This window comes from Hylobates moloch, unplaced genomic scaffold (assembly GCF_009828535.3).
Source record: "Hylobates moloch isolate HMO894 unplaced genomic scaffold, HMol_V3 SCAFFOLD_8, whole genome shotgun sequence".
In the NCBI taxonomy this organism is placed as follows: domain Eukaryota; kingdom Metazoa; phylum Chordata; class Mammalia; order Primates; family Hylobatidae; genus Hylobates; species Hylobates moloch.
Window position 1 is genome coordinate 95,808,259 of NW_026652283.1, and position 26,838 is coordinate 95,835,096.

At 35.6% G+C, this 26,838-nt stretch overlaps 1 protein-coding gene across 50 annotated transcripts in view; it reads left to right on the forward strand.

Annotated features, from left to right (window-relative positions):
* The window catches only part of CLASP2 (cytoplasmic linker associated protein 2), a 226,429-nt gene that overhangs the window by 134,962 nt on the left and 64,629 nt on the right, over nucleotides 1-26,838 (forward strand). For 13 of the 50 annotated variants that reach the window (XM_058442679.1, XM_032162176.2, XM_032162173.2 and 10 more), the window contains 6 exons: nucleotides 2,756-2,863; nucleotides 8,368-8,474; nucleotides 11,292-11,536; nucleotides 13,502-13,565; nucleotides 23,315-23,478; nucleotides 24,899-24,977. In XM_058442679.1, coding sequence (XP_058298662.1) covers nucleotides 2,756-2,863; nucleotides 8,368-8,474; nucleotides 11,292-11,536; nucleotides 13,502-13,565; nucleotides 23,315-23,478; nucleotides 24,899-24,977 — 767 coding nt within the window. Of the gene's footprint in view, nucleotides 1-2,755; nucleotides 2,864-7,378; nucleotides 7,442-8,367; nucleotides 8,475-10,145; nucleotides 10,170-11,291; nucleotides 11,537-13,501; nucleotides 13,566-23,314; nucleotides 23,479-24,898; nucleotides 24,978-25,108; nucleotides 25,160-26,838 lie in introns of all 50 variants that reach the window. The other 37 variants (XM_032162167.2, XM_032162157.2, XM_058442674.1 and 34 more) reach the window with 7 other exon arrangements.

Sequence of the window (26,838 nt, forward strand, 5' to 3'; positions counted from 1 at the left end):
CGGGTGGCTGAGGCAGGAGAATCTTTTGAACCTGGGGTGGAGGCTGCAGTGAGCCAGAATCACACCACTACTCTCCAGCCTGGGCAACAGAGACTCTGTCTCAAAAAAAAAAAAAAAAAAAAACCAAAAACAAAAAAAAAAAACAAGCCCTATAATTCACAGGAGCTTTGAAAAATATAGCTAGTACTTTATTTTTTTTTTGAGACAGAGTCTTGCCCTGTCGCCCAGGCTGGAGTGCAGTGGCGCAGTCTCGGCTCACTGCAAGCTCTGCCTCCCGGGTTCACGCCATTCTCCTGCCTCAGCCTCTCCCAGTAGCTGGGACTACAGGCGCCCGCCACCACGCCCGGCTAATTTTTTTGTATTTTTAGTAGAGACAGGGTTTCACCATGGTCTCAATCTCCTGACCTCGTGATCCGCCCGCCTCGGCCTCCCAAAGTGCTGGGATTACAAGCGTGAGCCACCGCGCCCGGCCTAGCTAGTACTTTAGAGGAAAAGGTTATTGTGGAATTTTATAACATTTATCCCATATACACATATATACACAGTTTCTTGTGTATTTGACATTTGTGTTATAGTTCAGCCCTATTCAAATGCTAGTAAACTTTAATATTTTCTCTGTGTATTGATTAGGATACTTTGAATTTCAGATAATAGAAATGATAGATGAAGCCAGCTTAAGCAATAAAAATGGATTTATTGGTTAAGATTGAAGATTGTACGGCCTTCAGGATTGACTAATTAACATTGCTATGATGAACCCAAAATCTGTCTATTTTTCCTTTCTCTCACTCTCTCTTCCTTCTTTTCTGCTTTATCAACCATGTTGCTAACTTTGTCTTTAGGATAGCTGCTACTTGATCCATCATTTCCAGAGCAGAAAGCCCCTAATTATTCCAGTTTATTTTTAATAATTTTTTATTGTTTTAAGTCTTTGCAGATTACCTGTGTAGCTTTAAAAAATATTCTCATATTTAAAGAAAATACTCATATTTCTATTTCTTGTTTCGTCAACCTCAATCAGTATCTCAACTTCCATACTTTTCCCTTCACCTTCCACTCTTAGTTATCAATTTTTACATAATTAAAGTTTACACATACATTTTCTTCTGTATCCACAAGCAAGTCTTATATACTTATTCCATAAGTTGGCTTTAAAAGATGAAAAGCTGTAAATAACATATACTGTGTTATGAGTAAATGAATGTTGTTTGCAGCCAAGACACATAGTGTACTGTGAACCCATTTCTTCCCAAAGGTACAGTGAGTGTTAGGGACCACTTGAAGGAGAATGTTCCTGTTATAAGGAGATGAATTCTCTTTTCTTACATTCCTACCAGTTATTTACTTACGCCATTATAACTTATACCAGTTATTTACTTATTAATTATGCCACGTTTTCATTTGCTGTGTATGTAGAAAGTGACTAAGAATAGTGTGCAATTCTCGTATCCCTTCAGTATTGCTGAAAGGAAATATGCAGTTCCTTATTTTTTCCAGACTTTCTTTTCAATTCTCTCTGGATTAGTTGCCGTCTAGGCCTCTTGCTCAGCTATCTTCTTGAGATTCCCATTTGCTGCTTTCCTGGTTTGAATCACTCCCTCCTGGATCCTCTTTCTCTTACTTTGCTCTTTTGCTTTGCTCATACACATTCTTAAATAAATTCCTTAGAAATTGTGTGTAGGAGTCAAGCTTTTTGAAACCTTACTTGTCTGAGAATGTCTTTATTCAGTAAATGGCACAGATTTCGTTTAGGCCTACAGACTGAATTACTGTTCCTAGCACTTTTCATTTATTCTGTGCCTGGTATTTGGCCCATGAGCCTCTGAAGTTTTCATCTAACTAATTCACTTCTTTTTGTTTTCCAGACATTATTTTAAATTCTCTACTCCACCTTTAGTCAGTCTTCACCCCTGTTTATTGTTTCTTTCTTTCCATATTTGTGGGTTTTTCATTTGTGAGGAGGTGAGAAAAAGAATGGGAATTGAAAGCATTGGCTCATTTTTTCCTCTTTTGTTTTTGTTTGTTTTAGAGACAGGGTCTCACTCTGTTACCCAATCTGGAGTGCAGTGAATGATCATAGTTCACTGCGGCCTCGACCTCCTGGGCTCAAGCAATCCTCCTGCCTCATCTTCTTAAGTAGCTAGGACTATAGGCATGTGCCACCATCCCCAGCTAATTTTTGTATTTTTTTTGTAGTGAGACAAGTTCTCACTATGTTGCCCAGACTGATCTCGATCTCCCGGCCTCAAGCAGTTCTCCCTCCTCACCTACCTCACCTACCTCCTCACCATTACAGGAATGAGCCACTGCACCTGGCATTTTTTCCTCTTTATCTTGAACTAAGAACTTAAGAATGGGTATTTTACTTTAGATTGATATTTGATAAGTATAGGGTTTTTCTCTCTATTAAAAGCAAGATTTTAACCTAAGATACCAAAAGTGTTAGCCCCTATACTTCAGTGAACAAAGAGAAAAATTGAGTTTTACTGTACTGTACAGTATGTTAAATATTTTTATTTGCAGCATTTTTAGTTTAGTAAAATACTATTTGCCCTTCTAATTTCATACAAACTAGAGGACCATATTTAAGAATTTAACTGTACCCCTGGTAATGCTTCAGCAAGAGTAATTTCTTTTCAACCTTAGAAAAATTTAAGTTACTGATCAGTCTTTAAGAAAGAAAAAAACAAAATTTTTAAAGATATAAACTCTGTTCTGTTTTCTCCCTTACTGTGCTGCTGTTGCTTCACACCAGCCCGAAGCAGTCGTATTCCTCGACCAAGTGTGAGTCAAGGATGCAGCCGGGAAGCTAGTCGGGAGAGCAGCAGAGACACAAGTCCTGTTCGCTCTTTTCAGCCCCTGGGTACGTATTCGGGCAGGTGTTATGTGCATTGCTTATCCATTGTGTTGTCACTATCTGATAACTTCAGCATACCTGGGATTTAGCTTTCTTTGTCGACAGATCTTTCTCTCTACCCCTTTTCTGTCATTTTGAGGAAAGGAAATTACATGTTTGGGAAATTCCTTTGACTTGATTTACATGTCTGAAATGAATATGTTAGTCATTGTATTAACAGATTGCCTTCATAATCAAGTAAATGTCACACAGATTTTAACTTCAGAATATTGAAGTCTAGATCTTTCTTAACAAGTAAACCTGCAAATTTAAAGGTATTTAAATATTTAATCTCGAGTGAAATGCGGACTAGTTTGATAAAATACTTTTGTCTTTGTCAGCGGAAATGTTAACATTTCAGCTTAGATCATTTAACTTAGGTTACTAAAAAGAATGCCACAAAATAATATCTGAACTACTTATTAATGGTAGGGATTAACATTTTTATAGTATTTTACAGTTTAACAGTCATTTCCTATGAGCTAATGCTCTTGTCACTGCGGTAAAACTTGTTTGTCCCCAACTGTGTTGTAACCTTGATTGTAATACTATATTTACCTCCATTATAAAAATATTAAATGATTTTTTAAACATTCAATATTAGGATAACTGGAGAGGTACAGTTTTGTATGTACACTGAGAATCTTTAGAATTTCTGCGTGATCCTTCAGCATTTTAACTAATACTTTGTTTAAATGCACAAGCCTGTAGCTATTTCAGATTTTTCTTCTTTTTTTTTTGGGGGGGACGGAGTCTCACTCTGTCACCCACGCTGGAGTGCAGTGGCATGATCTCGGCTCACTGCAAGCTCCGCCTCCTGGGTTCACGCCATTCTCCTGCCTCAGCCTCCCAAGTAGCTGGGACTACAGGCGCCTGCCACCACGCCCGGCTAACTTTTTTGTATTTTCAGTAGAGACAGGGTTTCATCGTGTTGGCCAGGATGGTCTCGATCTCCTGACCTCGTGATCCGCCTGCCTCGGCCCCCCAAAGTGCTGGGATTAGAGCCACCGCGCCGGGCCAGATTTTTTTTCTTTAACACAGTGCAGTTTACTGTAATACTTAGAAGGTTGCTCTTCAGACTTTGGAATGCTCAGGGAGAACATGGTTCTACTTATCCAGTGGAATTCTTATTTCCTCAGATACATATGGTAGTATAGAATTTCTTTTATTGTTGTTGTTGTTGTTTTGAGATGGAGTCTTACTCTGTTGCCCAGGCTGGAGTGCAGTGGCACGATCTCGGCTCACTGCAACCTCTGCCTCCCAGGTTCAATCAATTCTCCTGCCTCAGCCTCCTGAGTAGCTGGGATTACAGACACCCGCCACCACACCCAGCTAATTTTTCTATTTTTAGTAGAGATGGGGTTTCACCATATTGGATCAAGCTGGTCTCGAACTCTTGACCTCAGGTGATCCACCTACCTCGGCCTCCCAAAGTGTTAGGATTACAGGTGTGATCCACCGCACCCAGCCAAGAATTTCTAGTGGTTAATTTCTCATTCTCTGGGCCATTTGGCTCAAATATAGTAGGCTTTTTTGTACCGACCCAGAAAACTCCATTAAAGCTAGAATTACAGGAATATGCTCAACCCTTTTTTGTGTTCCAGCCCCAGGTGCCAGAGAGTTTCCCTCTTTCTTTTCCCTGTGTGGGGATGTGCCAAAGTAAAAAGAACTGTTCCACATCACTAATGCTGTGTGTGGCAGGTACTTTGTCAGAGATATTTTTAGTTCATATGCAATAGAGTTAGTCTGCAGAATGTCTGTATGTGTGTATGTGCATGCGCACACACGTATACGTGGTGCATCCTCATGGATATACATTTAAAGAAATGAAATAAATCCTACATGTGTATAAAATAATCATGCCACTTTCAGGAGTGGAGGGAAGTGGAGTTGGGTGTGTGGTGGTTTAAGAATGTATATTATAGGGTCAGGTGGCCTGGATTCATTCCCCAGCTACGTAACCTTTCTATGCCTGAGTTTCCTCTTCTATAAAACAAGGATAATAATAGTGTGTACTTCTTATGATTGTTTTGGAGACTCATAAATGAGAAATACATGAAAAACTCCCTCAAGGCAGTGCTTGACACATAATGATCACTCAATTATTATGGTCATCATGGTCATCATCACTGCCACCACCACTGCTGCTGCTATTACCACTCTACCTCTTCCCCCTGAAACTCTAATCACTTACCCTAGAAACAGTTAAATTACACTTCAGTGGCAAGGATCTCAGATTTCTTAATGGTATGGGCACCTGCATTTATATAATGTTGATATTGCAGGTTACTAGAAAACATATCAAGAAGAAACCAAAATGTCTTTCTGTACTTTGTAAACCTGTACAATAGTTAGAGATTAGAGGACCTTTATAATCTACTACTAATTACTGTAAAAGTAAACATCGTTTGATATGCCAGTTCTTATTTTGTCTAGTCGTTAATATTTTAGATTCATCTCAAAGCTTCCATTTGACAATTTAAAATTACTTAAATTTTAATATTAAAGGAAACAGTTTTCCTGATTCTCATGAAAGTTCCTATTTGCACTGAAGATAACTAAACCTTTTAGTCATAGTTTTAGAAGAATTGGCTTTTTTATAGCCATTTTATTTACATATGGGTACTGCATAGCAAAGGCAGCAGATTAACCCTGTTTGTTTTGCAGGGATGAAAGGTAGCATTCCCAGAGATTAAGTTGTTCTTGCTATTCCCATTCTCTGCTACATTTGCCTACATTCTTTGATCCTTTCTATTATTTGTTTCTTTGGTGAAATCCCCTTGTTGTTTATGACTGGATATTGTTATTCAGCAGATGAATCACAAGTTTAGCCTGAGGGCCCTAAAGCATCAGAAATAAATTAGAGCCGAGCAAAGTTTAACTTCTCTGGAACTTGCACCTTTAGTTTCCATGTATTTCTGGAACCAAGATATTTTAAAGGCTTACTTTATTTCAGACACCTATTATCTTCAGTCACAGGTAACTATTGATTCTGTGAAGTGTTTCAAAGATTTTTGTCCACTAGACATTTCTAAATTTGTTCAACACCTCCTCATCATTTTAGAAATTATTTCTGTTAGGTAAAATTAAAACTAACAATGTATTTTAGTTTATTTTTCTAATGATACTAGTCACCTTTCGGGGCTAACTAAACATTTTGTGCAGCATTCTCTTAGTTTACGTCCTCCTTTCTTTCAGTCTTCCTGTTTATTAAGGCTGTGCTATAGCAAACAAAAGTGACTCATGTTAAAAGTATTTTAACTGCTCTAATATATCTGAGGAAGAATAACTTTCTGAATTAAAGTAATATATTTTATTAAATATTAAAATGCATTTTTGGCTATTCATTTCTGTATGTAAGAGAAAAGTTAACTTTATGGTGTTATGCAAAATATGCTAAATTCAGATTTTAGAACAATATATAGGGAGGTATGTCACAAATTTCTACATTTTGGTTAAATTATTAGTATTTTTTATATTCAAATGTGCCTTGATATTTAAATAATATACTGAATGCAGAATTTATGTTATGTGAACCATTATGGAAAATGTTAATGTTAACAAAATGAGGTGTATTGACTTATGAACAATGTAAATTAAAGATGGTACATCTACTGTTTAAGGGCAGAGGAATTAAAAGAGTATAGATACTGAAGTGTATCACTTACTAGTAGTGTGGCTATAATCAAATAAATTAATCTCTCTCTAGGCTTTAGCTTCCTCATCTGTCTTAGTTTTTTCAGGCTACTGTAACAAAATAACATAATTATGTACTTTTAAATGACAGAAGTTTATTCGGCATGGTTTGGGAGACTAGGAAGTCTAAGATTAAAGAACCAGCAAATTTGGTGTCTGCTGAGGACCCATTCCTTTGTTCACAGATGATGCCTTCTCATTGTGTTCTCAAATGTTAGAAGGAGCTAGCTAGCTTTCTGGGGTCTCTTTTATAAGGGCACTAATCCCAGTCATTAGGGCAAATTGGCTCCCAAAGGCCCCACCTATCTCCTAATACCATCACCTTGAGGATTAAGATTTCTACATATGAATGAAGCAGATGTTGTAGAAGGTCAGTCAGTTAGACCATAGCACCATCTGTAAAATTGAATAGTAATTTACTGCCTCATTGGATGTCAGAATTAAAGGAGATAAGATTTTATTAGTTACTAGTTACCATAGTGGTTTTTTTTTTACACTATAATGTTCGTTTTTTTGTTTCATGCTTGTACCTTCAACATTTCCTTCCATTTGAATACTTCTTTTGTCTCCTGTAGGCCTGTCTGTCCACTTAGGTGTAAGATGTGTTTTTGTGTCAGGAATGATGGTGCAATGCTAATGTTCCATTGCCCTATTTGGCAATACTCTGATCATTAACTATAAAGAATAACACCAGTGTTAACTAACTCTCCTTGCCTGACAGTAGTGCTGCCACTATTCCTTGTTTCTGTGGTAATAGATGAGGTTTGTATGGTCCTGTTATTCCAGCCTCCAGACACCATTCCAGATCAACTGGTGCCCTCTACGCCCCCGATGTGTATGGGGCCTCAGGTGAAGGATGAGTACATTTTCACTATCATCTGGCATTCATCTCAGATTTTATCCTTTTCAGTTTCCATTAAATAATATTCATGTTTTAATATTGATTTGTTTTTATTATTTAAATTTAATTTGTTGGAGAATAAACTTTTTTTTTCTTTTCTCCCAAGTAACGTTTTCACCTTTAGCAACTGTATTGAGCATTTTTCTCACTGGTATATGGACATTTTTTTGTATAACCTGTTGTGTCATTTTTAAATACAGAATTGTTTTTATGTTCTCATCTTTGTGTATATGTTTAAAAAAAAAAACCAAAATGGTGGATGAAGTGTTTTAATTGTAAATGATGGTATAGAAAGCAGTTGAGGGGGAGAATTCATCTCTGGTTTGTCTCTGTATACCTCAGAATGTCGGGCACATAGTAGACACTTAACAGTTATCAAATGGATGTCTCTTAGTTGTAGAATAAAACCAACTTATCTTGAAGGAGAGGAGATAATAATTAGAGCTTATTTTCCTTGTAAATTTCTAGTGTGCCTTCATGATCTCCCTAACCACTATTGGTTGAGGATTGATCTTTGTCCTGGGTTACTCTGTGATTCACACATATGGATGATATTTGCCTGAACCAATAGAGCTGGATTACAGGGCTATAGGCTTGCAAGCCCTTAGTCTGCCAGCCATGCTTTCTTCTACCTTGTGGTTGTAAATAAATAGCGACTGTTCTTTATTTTTCACACATTGTCAGTAATTTTAATTGTCTTTACCCTTTTATTTTGCCAAAAACTAAATGTGCCCAGAAAATACAATATTGCTTTTAAAATGCTTTGCCCCATTGGTTTTTTTTCCTTCCCCCGTAAGGGTCTTAAAGTTTCCCAACCTGACCCTGTTATATTTATGACTCCTTCAAATCTATTTTCCTTCTTTTGATGAATTAGGTCCAGGTTATGGGATCAGCCAATCAAGTCGACTGTCGTCTTCTGTTAGTGCCATGCGAGTCCTGAACACAGGTTCTGATGTGGAGGAAGCGGTAGCAGATGCCTTGGTACTCTTCTCCATTTTCTTATCATTATAAATGTTCCAATTATGAAACTATTGAATGAGTAAGCCAGTCTATCCATGTGGGAAAGGGGATGGGGAAAAATCAGTGATTAAATCTAAAGATAAAATGTGGGCAGTGTAAAAAGCAGAACAATATAATTAATTCTTGATCCTTATTAATCAGAATTTTATACCAGGGCCAATATTACTGATGGGCTATCAGAAATATATAGATGTCTTTAATATGGTAATGTGTTTTATACACTATAGTATACTTCAGATAAGGGAGATAAATTATATAAATATGTACACTTAAAAGCATGTAATTTCAACTCTAGCTTAAACTTTGGTATTTAGGGATTATTTTACTTCGGGGTTGGATTTTGTTTAGTCTTTCATCTGTGTTTTTTGAACTAAAAGGAAGTACAACCTCAAGGCAAATTATAATTAAGATATAATTATATCTTATAGTTAGATATAATTCTTTATGTCTGACACAAACAGTGAGATTTAAAAACATATTCTACAGATCCATGATAGCTTGTCAGAAGATTGCAATACATATATCATTGTTGTTTTTGTCACTTAAAATTATGTAAGAAGTAGCATTTTTAAAAATGTATATAATTGGCTTTGGCTAATTTCCCAAGTCAATTCAGTATCACTTCCTCTTTCAAATTATTATATTTATCCTATGTTTGAGAAACATTTACTCAGTTTCTTACCCAGAACTTGTAAGAGGCCTCGTCTTTGTTTTGAAATTTAAAAAAAAAATGCTTCCTAAAATCGTAGATCCCGTCTTAACTAGTGTTGATATAATACAGTGTTTGCCGCATAGATTTGAAAAGGCAAGTTTTTAAAAATATTCATTGGTAATAGCTATAATTTATTGAATATCACATGTGTAGTTCTGCGCTAACCATTTCACTGTGCTGAATTTTTCCCGTTCGGCCACTTGATTATTTTTTATAAATTAATTAAGTAGGGATTTTGTTCTCTTCAGCATGGGATATACTGATCACATCTTGTTCTGATGATATTAAATTAATCAGATGTTTTTGATTTACTATTCCACATCCCTGTATCTCAAATCATGTTTTCTGAGTTTTTTTAATTGGATAATTTACCAGTTAAATTCTGCTTACATAAATGTTATGAATTGATTGGGTTATTCTTGAACTATTACTTAGAACACTGAGATGGTGTGTTTGAATTATATGAGGAATGTTTAACTACCAAGGCTAAAGTTTGACTCCCAGTAATCTGATTCTGAATACTTCCATTACTTGCAGAGCACAGAAGTTCCACTTACAACTACCAATTTTTAGGAAAAAACTTTTCAGCTAGTAAGCCTAACTTGTGCTGGAGAAAATCATAGAAATACACTTAACTTTGGTAATGACAGAAGGATCCAAATAGGAAGAACATTTAGGTTTCTTTGAGAAAACTGGTTATGGGAATATTTTTTGTAGCATCACTATTTCTCTTTGAACCAAAGAATATTGACAAGATTAAAGACACAGCCTGCTATTAAGCAGTTCTTTGTACCTATGTGTGAAAAAAACGTAATGTTTCTGATCATAGGCATTGTTAATGCCTACTACTTCACTGTGCTGATTAGCAAAATGTTCTTCATTATTTTCAATTTTTCTCTTTAAAAATTTACTGCTCTCAGCTCTTAGGAGACATACGGACTAAGGTATAGACATTGCTATTTTCTGACATCTTATGATACCATAACTTTTTTTTCTTTCATCAATTTAACAAATGATGGTCTTCTATTAAAAATTAAAGTAGAAGTAAAATCCTTAGACATATACATCTATTTTTCTGTAAATATGGTTATCAAGAGAGAGATACTGCTTGAATAATGTCCTCTGAAGGTGCTCATTCTTTCAGCTTGACTACTTCATACAAATGAAATGAGGTCATTCACTCTGAATTATTGTATTTAATCTGTTTTATAGACATCTTCACTCATCAGCCAAAATTCAAATATCAGATAACATAAAGATTTGTTTTCAACTCTTTTAAGGAAATCTTAAATAAACTATTTATTCTTTCTCATTTCACTTGAAATATGCAAGGTATAACTGACATTTATATATATTAAACAAATAAGATTTAGATGTAAAGAAATCAAAGGAATCTGAATATGCTTTCTTATATTTATTGAAGTAAACAATATAGATACATTGTGAAAAGCATAGAGGGCTCTCAAGGAGTTCGCCTCCTTAAAAAATAGTAGACTAAATAGTTTTTCATCATTCTTTGTATTTTATTTCTCTAGGAGACATGAGGGTTGGGTACAAGGGAAGGAATAGTGGCAAGAGAAGTGGTAATGGAGGTAAAAGGAGAATAAAGAAAAGATAGACAGAAAAAAAATGGAACTTTATACATGGAAAATGTTTTTCTGATCCATTAACTCTTTCTTTAAAAAGGTAATATTTTCTTCTTACCAACTCAAATTTCTAGTATAGTTTCTGTTCGTTTACATTCTAGTAGTTCTTGGTTTTTCATGAAAAGGGGAAAGGAAAAACTCACATTTTTTAGCACTTCCCACTTTACATATCTGAACTTCCATATAGTATTACTCTGCTTCTACCACTTCCCATAGTTAAGGAATATTTTACCTTCTACTAACTTCTAAAACTTGTTTTCTGAAGAAAAACTAAATACTGACATTCTGTTGTTACAATGATTAGGAGCATGCTTTGCACTGATTTTAAAACAAAAATCAATCCTTTTGTGGTCAGTAGAAATTATGAAATACCGATTTATTCTTTTGGCTACTGCTAATGAGATTCTTGATGTATAACAGAAAAAACCAGCTCGAAGAAGATACGAATCATATGGAATGCATTCAGATGATGATGCCAACAGCGATGCATCTAGTGCTTGTTCAGAACGCTCCTATAGTTCTCGAAATGGTAGTATTCCTACATATATGAGGCAGACGGAAGATGTGGCAGAAGTCCTCAATAGATGTGCTAGTTCCAATTGGTCAGAAAGGAAGGAAGGCCTCCTAGGTCTGCAGAACTTATTAAAAAATCAGAGAACACTAAGGTGAGATGCGTTGTCTTAAAATGATTTTACTATCAGGTTAGTGCTTTTTGATTTGACTTTGACTTGTCCTGAATTCATATGGTTGCTTCAAAGGGTTTTTCCAAAGCTTCAGTCTTTTAGGACCATCTATACTTTTATTTACTAAAAAAAAAAAAAAAAAATTATTCTATTTAACAAAACATTTTAAAAGGAAACTTTTTATTCACACGGAAATTAAGTTTAAAATGTTATTAATTTTAATATTTAATAATAAAATGTACATAGTGATAAAACTGACTGGTTTATTAAAATTTATTTCTGGTAAGTTTTTCAGTGAGAAGAATGTTTATGCTTATTTGGAAATGAAGATATATTCTTAGTGTGCATGTAATATGTGAATTTTAGTGTAATACAAAGTTGAGTTGGAATGAATTTCATTAACAACAGATATTTGTTAATATTTTGGGTTTGGGGTTTTGTTTCCTTTACTAATGGCATTAGCTTGTTTTTTCCCCCTACTTGCCTTGTTGTCCTTGTCTGTGTGATGTTTTAAACCTATAGTTCACCCCTTTGAGAACCTAACTTCAGATATTTCATAGGTTTAAGCATGGTGGAATGTACAGGGTTACTTCCTGACTTGATACCTGTGAAATAAGAGTTTGATGTACTTACTTCCTGTGTATTTATTTTAGGAAGTATTAGAACTATATAATTTAAAATAAATGTTTCTGTATTACCTAAATATATTTTCATGTGTGCATATCACACATCATGAATCACTGCAATCCACCGTCATAATATTGTTCCCAGCCCATCAAGATTAAGTTAATACTAGATTCAGCATACCATTTTAAATGGCAAGGGAGTAGGCATAGTTTAGAATGATTTTAGCCCGTAAGCATAGCAACATTTAAGAAAACGTCTTAACACCTAAAAGGATAGAATTCATGTGTTGGTTATTTTAAATGGCAAGGGAGTAAGCATAGTTCAGAATGATTTTATCCCATCAGTAGCAACATTTAAGAAAACGTCTTAACACTTAAAAGGATAGATAAAATTCATGTATTTGGGAATGCCATATGTAAAATTTACCCTGTCACACTCCATTAATGAAGGATAATTGTATTTCTCTTCTTAACTTTTAACCTTTAAGATAGTGTGGGTTACAACAGAATAATTGTTGTATTTGGTAACTTTGTATTTAGCCCTGACTGGTAAATCCCACAAATTTCTCAATTTTTATGGCTGATTTTATTTATTGATTTCATTGTTGTTTCTGTTTTTAAAGAGATGAGATTTCACTTTGTCACCCAGGATGGAGTGCAGTGGCACAATCATTGTTCACTGCTGCCTTAAATTCCTGGGCTCAAACAATCCTCCCATGTAGCTGGGACTACAGGTGTGCACCACCACACCCAGCTGATTTTTTTTTTTTTTTTTTGGAGACAGTCTAACCCTGTCGCCCAGGCTGGCATACAGTGGTGCAATCTCAGCTCAGTGCAACCTCTGCCTCCCGGGATCAAGCAGTTTTCCTGCCTCAGCCTCCCGAGTAGCTGGGATTATAGATGTGTGCCACCATGCCCAGCACAGCTACTTTTTTGTATTTTTAGTAGAGACAGAGTTTCACCATGTTGGCCAGGCTGGTCTCAAACTCCTGACCTGCAGTGATCTGCCCACCTCGACCTTCCAAAGTGCTGGGATTACAGACATGAACCACCGTCCACGACCATTCCAGCTGTTTTGTTTTGTTAAAAATTTATAGAGACAGGTTCTTGCCATCTTGCCCAGGCTGGTCTTGAACTCCTGGGCTCAAGCGAGCCTCTCACCTCAGCCTCCCAAAATGCTAGGATTATAGGCGTGCATTAATATAAAACATGTGCAACCTAACCTTTTTTTTTTTTTTTAAAGAAAATTATATGTAAAGTTACTTTTACATGACTTCTTGCTACAGCAAGATATTAATTAACCGCTGTATTATTTTGGCAGTCGAGTTGAACTGAAAAGATTATGTGAAATTTTCACAAGAATGTTTGCTGACCCTCATGGCAAGGTATGTTTTAGTATTTAAGATTATTTATTTTTATAGGGTATCATTTGTATATTGTCAAAGCAGAAAAACTGTAGGCCATGTTTATTTTATTGTCCAAAAATGGCAGTAATATTTTCAAACATAATTAAAATTGTTTGGTATCATACATAATTTAGAAATTAATCTCTGGTAACTATGTGAGCTTCTCCAATGATAGATGGTCTAAGACTGAAAATTAAAGGGGATACAGTTACAACTCATGTAATTTAGTCAAGTGGTGTATTTTGTGTTACTAAGACTGTTTTAGTGTTTGTAAAAGACATAATTGGGGTAAGTTGAAAAAGTTTTTAACGTTTTATTTTGTTTTCGTCTGTGATTAATTACAGCATTGATATAAATATATTTCAATTTTGAAATAATAATTTTGTAGAAAAGAATAGTCATTAACACAAAGGCACAAAATGTGGTTCCAGCCATAGTTTGGTAGTAATATAAGAGACATTTCTTACATTGAAGTAGTCCATAAAAATTTTCAGAACTTCGTTCATTTTTAATGTTGATTAAAACATACTTATTTAAGTACTTATATGTAATCTGCATGCGTACTGTGAAATTTTGGTTTACCTTGATGCATAGTACTGTTATAAAACTGTGGTCACGTATTCTGTTTCCAGCAATATGTTTGATAATGGTGAAATCTTCCCTTAGGATACCAAATGTCTACAGGAGACTTTCTAACCTAAGTGAGAGGGAGGTGTGGCAAGGAAATAAGAAAAATATTAATGAATTTCACTTTTTACTGTTTCTTTTTATTGTCTTTATTGTTGCACGTCTCATTTCCTCCTCATTTTTTTTCTATGTTTAGTATTTTCATTACTTACAACACTACTTAAAGATAATGAAATCCCACGTTGTACGTAAACTAAAATCCAGCTAAAGATTTAAATCCAGTGGGGGGTATACTTAATTATTTAAATAAATTGCTTATACTTTAAAACAATATTTTCAAAGATTATTCTATCAGAAGTTATATTTATTTGAGGGTAAAATATCCCATTAAAAGACAAAGAAGAAAATACATTTGGTAAGCAGTTTACTAAAATCTTTTAAAGTTTCTAACTTATAATTGAACATGTAGATAACTATACCATTCTATATAGATATTGCTATCACTGATTACAGCTGTAAGTCTTACTTTAATGTAAAAATTTCTATAAATCCTGAACAGATTAACTGTTGATATTTTTAGTTGGCAATATAAGCCAAAGGACAAGACAGTTATTTGGGTTAACTTGTTTTATTAAACATTTAATTAATAGTCTATTCAACTTTGAAATACATAGTTATTAAGCATCTTCAGTAATTCCTGCTACTGGAAGAATATGAGACCAAAGCTAGATTATTTCTTGAAGTCACAGTTTTTGACTTTTTGTTAAGTCAGTGCAGTTTGGTTGGATGCCATGATATATAGTGATAAAGACAAACATTTTTTAAAAAGATCAAATAGGAAAGCTGAGTTTAACATTGGTATAGGAACTTAACTGAGCACAAATGTTTGGCCTCTCTTAATATGTGTGGAGAACCAGCTGCTATTTTCCCTAGGATTGCATCAGATTTCTCTTCTTAGGGCTTTATAGCAACATAAAATTCTTATCTACCCATCTGGTTTGTTTGATTTTGCTTTTTGTTTTTTAGTCAGTTCTGTGAAGCCAAATGTAATGGGAAGATTTTCTTATTTTTGTGTGGCCATTGATTGTCCATCAGAGACTCTGTCAATAATGTAATTCATTAAGGATAAACTAGACATGTCACCATCCTGTGCTGAGTTAAAAATGTTTGAGTTTTTGCATTGTATTCTGATATTTTTAAAATAGCTGCGCCCCTCCCTTTTTAATGTATTTTTAGACCAACAATTCCATCTTCAGAATCAAGCAACTTTTTTTGATATCTTCTTTCTGAATGCAATTTTGTTGTATATCGGACTCAGCCACTATTTTCAGTAAATAATGTGGCTTTGCAGACCATCATGGTCTCTGTCCCAGCTACTCAATTATGCCATTATAGCATGAAGGCACCCTTAACAGGCAATAAATAATCAAATGTGTGTGTTGGGTTGCAATAAAACTTTGTTTATGAACATTAAAATGTGAGGGGGTGTGTGTTTGTGTAATTTTTTTTTTTTTTTTTTTGAGACAAGATCTCTTTCTGTCACCCAGGCTGGAGTGCAGTGGCATGATCTTGGCTCACTGCAACTTCCGCCTCCCGGGTTCAAGCGATTCTCATGCCTCAGCCTTCCAAGTAGCTGGGATTACAGTCATATGCCACCACACTCTGCTCATTTTTCCTATTTTTAGTAGAGATGGGTTCTCACCATGTTGGCCAAGCTGGTCTTGAACTCCTGGCCTGAAGTGATCTGCCCGTCGTGTCCCCCCAAAGTGCTGTGATGACAAGCATGAGCCACCATGCCTGGCCATGTGTTTATATAATTTTCATATGTCACTAAATAGCCTTTTGATTGCTTTTAAAGCATTTTTTAAAGTGCAAGAATTAGAAATAGCTTGCAGGCCATAGTTTGCTGACCCCTGTCATATATGATCTACTCTTTGTCGTTGACACTAAAATAGAAACATATGTTCAGGAACCTATACCCTTGGAAGCTGAAATTATTTGATGTCTGTAATTTGATAAATGAACTTTTTTTCCTTCATATACCCATATAGAAATAAGTAATCACAATATCTGTAAGACAATAATTTAGACCATAAATCAGCAAATGTATAATTTAAAGCCTTTTAGTATTTTTTATAAGTGAAGCAGTACAACACATGTTGTACTGCAAAATGGTAGGCTTTGTTTGGACATTATCTTGAGGGCAGTGAGCAGTCACTGAGTAGACAAGACGTACCTTTTGGAAGGATTACTTAAGCAGTGTGAGGGAAAATTTAAAATAACAAGTATGGATAGTGGAGCTAGATTGCTTGGGTTCAAATTCTACCTCCAATTTATTAGCACTATGTACTTTAATTATTAATTATTAATCTGTAAAACAGTTAATAGTAATATCCACCTCATGTAAACCCTTAGAACATACCAAGTACCATATATACGTTTTTTAAAAATCAAATAAATTTTTTAAATTAAGGAGTTTGCGGCAGATTTTTATTTTGACTGCTCTGGACCCATTTTTTCCCCCTCAAACGGAAGCAGTATCAGTTGCCAAAAGCCATCCCATATATTTCTGGCACTTGACTCTGGAAAGAACTGCCTTCACTGTGGTGCATGCTTTGAATTGGCATTTTATGGTATTTGTAACACTACCTCTTGAATCATACTCTTGAGTCTTGGACAGCTAGGGTAGGAATTTAATCTGTGGCTACTAAAATGAGGCACAGTTGAATCTCCTGACAAGCATTCTAGGCAGCTCAGCTGCCTGCAGTCTTTAGATCAGGAGACCATAACACACATCTTACCTAGGGAAAATAAAAAGTAGTAGTATAGTTACTTTTATTATTTCCAAGCAATAGTTGTTGTTTCAAGCCTTCACAGAAATATTTTAACTTGTGAAAGTATTGCTTCTGAGAGGAGGAAACAAAGAGAAAAGAAAGGAAAAAATTCTATACACTATGCTTTGGAACCAAATGTTGGCCCCGTTCAGAAGTGGGAGTATGTGTCTATTATTCTTGGATTATTTTCAGATGTTTAACCTCAAGGATTGGTAGAGTCTGGAAAAGAAGAGTTTTTGTCTTTAGTTTTCTTAATTTCCCTGGCAAGGAGGTACAAGAGAAACAAAATCATATGTTCTTCTCCCATACTATTCATTTAAGTCTTGTTTTAAAAACTATTTTGAGTTTATCATAAAGCTTTGAAAAACATTTGTCACTTTTATTTTCTAAGTGTTTTTCTTCCATACAGGAACTTTGCATTGATGGCGACTAATTTGTGTGTTTTTCTTTTTTTTCTTTTTTTCTTTTTGCATGCTGTCCCCTGTGTTGGAACTCTCAATAGAGAGTAAGTTGGTTCAATATTTGTTGGAAACCTAACTTTACTGCATGACTGTGAAATTAACCCTTTTTCTCTATTTTCTCTCCCAAAGAGTTCATGCAGTGTTGGAACCTTTGCAATCCACGAAATGCTATTTGCAGTTATGCAAACTATCATTCTGTTTGGAGATATGCTTTTTAATCTACTAATTAATCTAATTTGATTATGTTCTTCTGTTCTATAGTTGATGACTGGCACACCTAAGATATAAGGGAGTTAAAGAAAAGTCTGCCTCAATTGTAATAGCTCGAATATTTTAATTCTTTCCCAACAAATTATGAGATATGTGGGATAATAAATTGCTTCTATTGAAGATTGCTTCCATTGGATTATTTAAAAATGATTTTCTGAAGTTTCACAATTTTTAAAAAAACATTTAACCCCTACCTTCCCACAAATGACATTTTATTAATGTCATTCCATAAAAGCAAATAGAGTGGATTATGGAATAGTAATTATCATCTTTGTCTTCTGAAAGAAAATGTGAATCACTAGTATTATATTAGCATAGCCACTTTCCACTTTGTTCTTTAATCATAGATTAGAAAATGGGAGCATATTAACATCTGACCAGAACCCTTTGCGTTAGGGCAATCAAGTAAGAAATTTTGTATATAACTTTCAATAAATTTTGGATATGGATAATGAATGAAGATAGATAGGTATATATGTAAAGTACAGTTGACCCCTGAACAATGAGGAGGTTAGAGAGGGACACAGACCCCTGTGCAATCGAAAAATCTGTATATAATTTTTAACTCCCCAAAACATAACTACTAATAGCCTAGTGTTGACCAGAAACCTTACCAATAACAGTCAATTAACATATATTTTATTTATTATATATATTATATACTGTATTTTTTTTCTTTTTTTTTTTTTTGAGACAGACTCTCTTTCACCCATGCTGGAGTGCAATGGCTTAATCTCAGCTCACCACAACCTCCGCCTCCTGGGTCCAAGCAGTTTCTCCTGCCTCAGCCTCCTGAGTAGCTGGGATTATAGGCATGTGCCACCACGCCCGACTAAATTTGTATTTTTAGTAGAGATGGGGTTTCTCAATGTTAGTCAGGCTGGTCTCGAACTCCCGACCTCAGGTGATCCACACGCCTCGGCCTCCCAAAGTTCTGGGTTACAGGCATGAGCCACCGCACCTGGCCTATATACTGTATTCTTATAATAAAGTAAACTAGAGAAAATAAAATGTTATTAGCCAGTTGTGATGGCTCACGTCTGTAATCCCAGCACTTTGGGAGGTTGAGGTGGGCAGATCACCTGAGGTCAGGAGTTTGAGACCAGCCAGGCCAACATGGTGAAACCCTGTCTCTACTAAAAATACAGAAAAATTAGCCGGGCGTGGTGGCGCTGGCCTGTAATCCCACCTACACAGAAGGCTGAGGCAGGAGAATCACTTGAACCTGGGAGGCAGAGGTTTCAGTAAGCCGAGATTGCACCAGTGCACTCCACCCTGGGTGATAGAGTGAGACTCCGTCTCAGAAAGAAAATAAAATGTTATTAAAGTTATAAGGAAGAGAAAATATATTTACTTACTAATTATTAGGTGGAATGGATCACCATAAAGATCTTAATTATTGTCATCTTCACCTTGAGTAGGCTAAGGAGGAAGAGGAGGGTGTTGCTATCTCATGGGTGGCAGAGGTGGAAGCAAATCCACGTATAAGTGGACCCACACAGTTTAAAAGCATGTAGTTCAAGGGTCAGCTGTGTGTGTGTGTGCATATGATCATTTACTAAGTGCCATTGATAGGATATAAGCATTTTTGAAAAAATAATAGTACAGGCCAGGCACATGGCTCACGTCTATAATCGTAGCACTTTGGGAGAATGAGGTGAGAGGATTGCTTAAGGCCAGGAGTTCGAGACCAACCTGGACAACAAAGGTAGACCCCATCTCTACAAAACTAAAAAAATTAACTGGACATGATGGTGCATGCCTGCAGCCCTACCTACTCAGGAGGCTGAGATGGGAAGATCGCTTGAGCCCAGAAGTTTGAGGCTGCAGTGTGCCATGATTGTGCCACTGCACTGTAGACTGGGTGACAGAGTAAGACTCTGTCTCAAAAGCAATAACAAAATTTTAAAAATAGTACAATTTCTTATGTAGAGTACAGCAAATACCATGTCCACATTTTTATTTAGCTACTCACATTTTATGTAACCAAAACGAATTTCTACTTAGGAAACTCAGAGAAGTCTTCTTGAAGAAAATGGCATCTCAGATCTTAACAGAACATAAGCTTTGGATATGTCAGTGTGAGAATAAAGGGCTTATTCGAAGTAGCTAGCCTGAGTCCAGAAAAAGAAGTGGGAGATGTTAGAAAGTTTATAGGAAATAAAACAAAGTTAATCTTGGCTAGAATAAAGGGAAGATCTTACCTTGCATTGAAGAAAAAGGGTTGGCTACCAATTAGAGGGTAAATTTCACTTGATTTCATTGATCAACTTTTTATTGGGTTCTCAGCATCTGATAACCTTAAGCCTGGTTCTAGTTCTAATTGGTGACACACAAGTCTGTATAAAAACATAGTCTTTATTTTCAAATGCTATGTGTTAGAGATGGGAAAATAACATAAATACAGAAAAAGCTAAATAGCACCATAAATAGTTCGTCCCTCTGTGAGTTCTAAGTCAGGAAGATCAGTGGCCCTGACTTGCAGTCCAAGAAGTTTCTTGACTAGGACTTGAGTAGTAAATTCTATAGAGGGTCACATACGGTGTGTAAATGAAGTGGGGATGTGTTAGGAAATCTGGGTGGATATATGACATGTGTTCAAGGATAAAGAGTTTATGTTTCCAGATAGCCCAAGATCAATTTGGAGTTAGAAACTTGTCTAAGTATTTTAGACATTATCTTATAGACAGTGAAGGGACAGTAAAGGATTTTGTTTCCATCCAAAGAGTCATATCACAATCCGATGGTGACAAAGAGACATGAGTTGACAAACTACAGCCTGCAGGCCACATCTTCCCTGCTTCCTGTTTTTGTGAATAAAGTTATATTGACACACGGCCATGCTTATTTGTTTATGTGGTGTCAGTGGCTGTGCTAAATGGCAAAGTTGAGTAGTTGTGATAGAGACCATATGGCTTGCAAAGCCCTAGGATATTTACTCTCTGGTCTGTTACAAAAATGGTTTACTGACCCCTGGTATACAGGAAATATAAAACTAAAGTCAGGCTACTACAGAAATCCAGACCTGAGGTCAGAAAGGCTTGGTGCCTTTAGTTATGGTGTGGTAAACAGATTTGGAGAAGGCCAGGAAAAAGCTGTTCTAGATGTTCTGAGACCTCATGGGATAGACCAGAGAGACTGTATCAAGTAGGTCACACTTATGATGAAAACAGAATCAGGACATGCAAAAGGAGAATTCCTGGCAACCAGAAAGAAGGGAAGTAAGAGGAAAGCAGTGTCAATTTACAGAACGGCCAAACATACTAAACTTAATGAAGAAGCTGTTATACATCATGATTAGAAAGTAATTGGAGGGAGCAATAGGATGGAAGCAGAGAGATAATTTCTTGGGATGACTTCTGCATCTGTAAGCAAAGGATTTCGGTAGAGAATGAAAGCGTAAAGATAGTAGAGGAGACCATGTTTTAGAGAGCAAGAATATAAAGTAGAAAGATTAGCCATAAAATGAAGAAAATCACTTCTTTCTTGGATAAATTAGAAGGATAAGTATAGAGGAAATCAAATTGAGGGAAGAGTCAATGGAGAATTTCATGTTGAATGACAATAACAAAGATAAGTTAGGTCATCTGGTAATAGAGTGGGTAGAGCACAACTGAAAACCAGGTGACCTAGCTTTAAGTCCTGGCCTAGCTATTAACCATCTGTGAAACATTGGGCAGGTCATGTAATTCTCTGCTTCCCTGTTTCCTCATCCATAAAATAGGAGATTGACCTAGGCATTCTAATGTCTGTGATTTTCAGAATGGATTTTCATATAGGAAAGCTTGAGGTTGTAATCTTCAGGAGCATAGACAAGTGTTGAAACAAGGATGAAAGTGAACCAAAGAATAGGATAATGGTGTCCTAGTAAATGAGCTTTGGGGGAGAGGCAGGAAGCTCTGATATGTAGTGTTTGCCCATTTGGGAGATGTAAATACTCCTATCCCATGGTAGATTTCAAGCTACCAGCCACTTCACAAAATTCCTGAATATTTAACAATTGACTCTCTAGACAGGTGCAAACTGATGCCAGCACATCACTGAACAGATTTGCTAGGTAACAGTAAGAATGAGTACCAGATTAGTTACATGCATTTGTCACAGACTATGTCTAGTGAAGTTCCTTGACAATATTCCTGGCCCTCAGGAGAAGGCCAGAGACAGTTTAATGAAGCAGTTGGCCAAGTTTGGAATCTAAGAGAATCTAAGTTCTTGGGGGATTATGGGGGTAGCAGTGGGACGAGAGTTAAAGGAATCCACACTGTGAGTAGGAGCAGTGTTGAAGCACACACTGCCTGGGGACCAGAGAATACTCAAAAATTTAATTATAGTTTCTGCTGTTACAGGTATAGAGCATCTTAAGCAAATAGCTAAAGTATATTTTTATTTTTAACTCAGTTTAAATGTTGAAGCTTAATTATAATTCTGATAAAGAAAATCCTTCATTTCTAAAGAGAAAAAAGAGTTCATCTATAACTGTATAAAGGGAATTCAAGAAATAAAATATACATTGAGAGCAAAACCCTTAGTTCTCAAATTAACATATTTACTTTTTGAGATTAACTTGAAAAGTTAATAATTTTAAGATTTTTTTAACCCATAGTTTTTAATCTATGATCAAAATGTTTATTATGATTTGTCCAGTAATACATTATGACTGACAGTTTTTTCTTCTTTACCTGGAAACTAATTTTCCAGTATGGTGTTGACTATCTTATAAAGAGATACAGCCTTGATAAAGGTCACTTTTCATAAGTATTTTAATGAGCTACATCATTTATAAACATTAGCTTCCCTTCACTATAATAATTTTTTTTGTAACTTATAAAAATGTTTAAACAAATAGATTAATATTGGAAGTAAGTAAAAAACCCATAAATGGGTATGGAGATTAATAGTATGCCATCTAGGACTTTTAAAAAATCACTAAAATTTAGATGTAGACATTCATCTTGGATTTATTTTAGATGCAGTTACAGTTATCTCAAATCATTTAAAATTACCATTGAGGCAGTTTTAATAAATAATATATCCCATACCAAATTATTTGTGACAATTGTCATTTTGAGAAATCTGAGGATTCTCTAATTAGTCTGTTATGCCAGATAAATTTTATACTTTAAGGTCATTGTAGTCATCTCATTTACTCAATGCCACTCTTTGGAAAAGCTGAGAGTTAGTGAAACTATAGTTTTTTTCCCCTACATTTTATACAAAACGGATTTCACTTTAACCAGTTTAAGCTGTGGCATCATTGATAATATTAGGTGTGCCAGCCATTGTGGCCAAACTTTCTTTACCAAGTGATGCTGCATGGAATAGCTAATTGTCGAACTTCTGCAGAAGTTGGATAACAGTTCAAATGTACTCTTGTATCACAGAGTCCAATGAAAAGCAAGAGAGATTGTTTTTCCGCTTGGCTGCCAATCGCTGTGCCTCTGATTCCTGTGTTCCTTTCTATATTCGCTTTGAATTGAACATAGAGGTCAATGTTTCCTCTTTTTTTCTCCATACCTCTCCCCTTTATCAACTGTAGGTATTCAGCATGTTTTTGGAGACTCTAGTGGATTTCATACAAGTCCACAAAGATGATCTTCAAGATTGGTTGTTTGTACTGCTGACACAACTACTAAAAAAAATGGGTGCTGATTTGCTTGGATCTGTTCAGGCAAAAGTTCAGAAAGCCCTTGATGTTACAAGGTAATATTTTTTCCATATATTTCAAGTTAACCTGATAATAACTAGGAATATCTAACCCCTATTTAATAGTTCAGATTTCTGAGTCCCTTTGAACAATTTAGACTGCATGGACTCCATTTGAAGATTGTTAATTATGCCCATTCATGTTGTATATTTAATGCAACATTTTTCCTTAGGTCAAGGCCTGCATTTCTTTTATAAAAATTGTATTAATATTGGTTGAGTAGTTCAAGGTGGTATTTTATCTTAATTGATATATCAGCAGCTGGGCATGGTGGCTCACACCTGTAATCCCAGCACTTTGGGAGGTTGAGGCAGGCAGATCACTTGAGGTCAGGAGTTCGAGACCAGCCGGGTCAACATGGTGAAACCGTATCTCTACTAAAAATACAAAAATTAGCCAGGTGTGGTGGCAGGCACCTGTAATCTCAGCTACTCCAGAGGCTGAGGCAGGAGAATCTCTTGAACCCGGGAGGTGGAGGTTGCAGTGAGCCGAGATTGCACCACTGCACTCCAGCCTGGGCAACAGAGCGAGACTCTGTCTCAAAAAAAAAAAAAAAAAAGAGGTATCAGCAGCAAAGTAAGGTTGAAGATTGAAGATTTTATTTAGTCTACTATAAAAAGTATTTTCTTTGTATTTAAACAATGTTTTATTGTGCATTTAAATATTCTAAATCTCATTTCAGAAGGTTTTGAACCAATGATATATTTCTACTTTCTTGTATAGATTGTTGAAGTCACTTATTTCAAATATCTGTTTACTAGGTTGAGGTGAGTCAGAATTCAGATTTTAGGTGTAGAGAAACATTTCTGAGAATGTTAAACTTTTTGCTGAATACATTTTTCTAATTAAATCTATAGTTGAGGCAAATAGGCTATTATTTACTGTAGTGTTGCTTTTTTTTTTCTTTGACATGGAGTTTCACTCTTGTTGCCCATGCTGGAGTGCAATGGCGCAATCTTGGCTCACCGCAACCTCTGCCTCCTGGGTTCAAGCAATTCTCCTGCCTCAGCCTCCCGAGTAGCTGAGATTACAGGCATGTGCCACCATGCCTGGCTAATTTTGTATTTTTAATAGAGATGGGGTTTCTCCATGTTGGTCAGGCTGATCTCGAACTCCTGACTTCAGGTGATCCGCCCGCCTCAGCCTCACAAAGTACTGGGAATACAAGCGTGAGCCACCGCGCCCAGCCTGTAGTGTTACTTTTTAACCCTGTACTGAGTACAGATTCAGATGTTCATATTCTTCTGAGGATGCATTTATTGTATGCTATACCAGGTAGTTTATACCACATGCAGATACTACTTCATGGATGTTTTTTGGATGACATTATGTTTTGGTATTAAGCATAGTCTTTTGCTGTTACATGCGTACTTGCTAACTAAATTTTCGTTTTGTTTTGCTTTGTTCTTGTTTCAGAGAATCTTTTCCAAATGATCTTCAGTTCAATATTCTAATGAGATTTACAGTTGATCAGACCCAAACACCAAGCTTAAAGGTAAAAATTTGAGATCTTTTGAAGACATTATAAAGAATTGAAGTATTTATTAATAAAGTTATGTTGATATTTGTATTTCTGTCACATAAGAAGCTGTTCAATCAGTGGGTTTTGTTTTTATAAACTTTCAGACAGTCAAGCCAGCACTTCGGGACCAGCTTCACTCTTTTTGGAGCTCCAAGGTTTTATTGTTTTTGTTTTCATCTGCATTATTTCTTTTCTTAACTCTCTGCAGTGTTTGCATCTATATTCAACTACTAACCTTTGTAAGCCTTTTACGCATGCATATATTTGATTTCAAATGTTATTTAAATGCAATGCCAGACTGTAAGTCTTTTGGAGAAACTTAATGGTGATACACATTTGGAAGGCATCACATTATTGCCATCTAACCCTAAGCTGGTAATGCAAACTCACTCTATAAAGTCTTATCTAATTTTATGTTTGTGATTTCCCATTACTTTTTTTTTTTTTTAAGTGTCAGGCGTTTTAACAGGTATTTTGGGCAAAATATCAGTTTTGCCTATGTATTAACTAAACAAAAATTTTTAAATTTAATCTTGGTCCCTTTCTTCAATTATCCTTAACTGAAACAGTAACTTTCTTTTTTTTTCTAATGTATGCATAACATTTGGAGTTATAATTAACTTTCTCATTTGTTATATACACACATTTTTCAGTTAATGTGAAAACTAAATGGATTCCAATTTGTGATTTAAAATGATTATTAAATTTTACATAAAAGAAAAAAATATAAAAGAATAGCTCCTGAATTCTTTGCTAAATGTTTGTTTTTTTTTTTTTTTAGTGAGTTTTATTAAATGAGATTAAAGTCAGGGAAATAACAAGCATATGTGCTTATACGAGTCCTACATTTTTCTGCTCTATCCTGCACGAAATATATTTCTACAAGCGTTACTGCCCAGGATTGATTTTTGCCTTAAGTTTCTGAATGCAATTGTGCCTCAGAATCACAATTATGTTTCTTATCAGGGCTGACTTTGTAAACCGAAAAGTGTCTGAGACAAGTCTCAATCAATTTAGAGGTTTAGTTTGCCAAGATCGAGGATGCATCCAGGAGAAAGAGACACAAGAAGAAAGCCTGTTCTTTCTTCCAGAGAGGGTTTTGAGGACTTTAATATTTAAAAGAGAAAGAGCCAGCTTGAGGGGAAAGAGGAACAGTCAGGCATTCATCTCGTGCTCAGTAAATCTGCATCTTACCTAAGAGAAAGTAAACATAGAGTAGAGGAAGAAGTAAAACAATGTATTTGTCTCTGGGGGATGATTTCTAGTCTCCTCGTTGTCCTCTACCTGTGAAGATAAACTGTTAATTTACATTGTCAGCATGAAGGAGACCACCTGAAGAGCTATGTAGCCTTCTCTCTTGCAGCTGTCTGTTTATAAACAAATGGGAGTCAGTTTTTTGAATGACTCAGTTCCCAAGCTTAACTTTCCTTTTGGCATAGGCCATTTTATTTTCCTTTCACAACTTACACTCAATATAATGTTGTTTTCTTAGAGCTGCTTGGGGAAAGAGATTTCATCTGTTTGATTTTGAAAAGTGACCTGCAGAAGAATAATTTACTTGATATTATTAATAGATATTTTTTAACTCATTTTATGACCAAGGCATTGTGCTAGGTGTTCCTGGGAATATAAAGCTTGTAATTTTATCATTATTAACTATAATATATAATAAACTCTAAACAGTAATAAAAGTTATGATATAGGTACCTGTAGTGGTGTTCAAGTGCTACTGAAATGTATGTAGAGTTAACTAGGTGTGGTAGTTCATGCCTATAGTCCTAGCTACTCAGGAGGTGAGGCAAGAGGATCGCATGAACCCAGGAGTTGAGGTTAC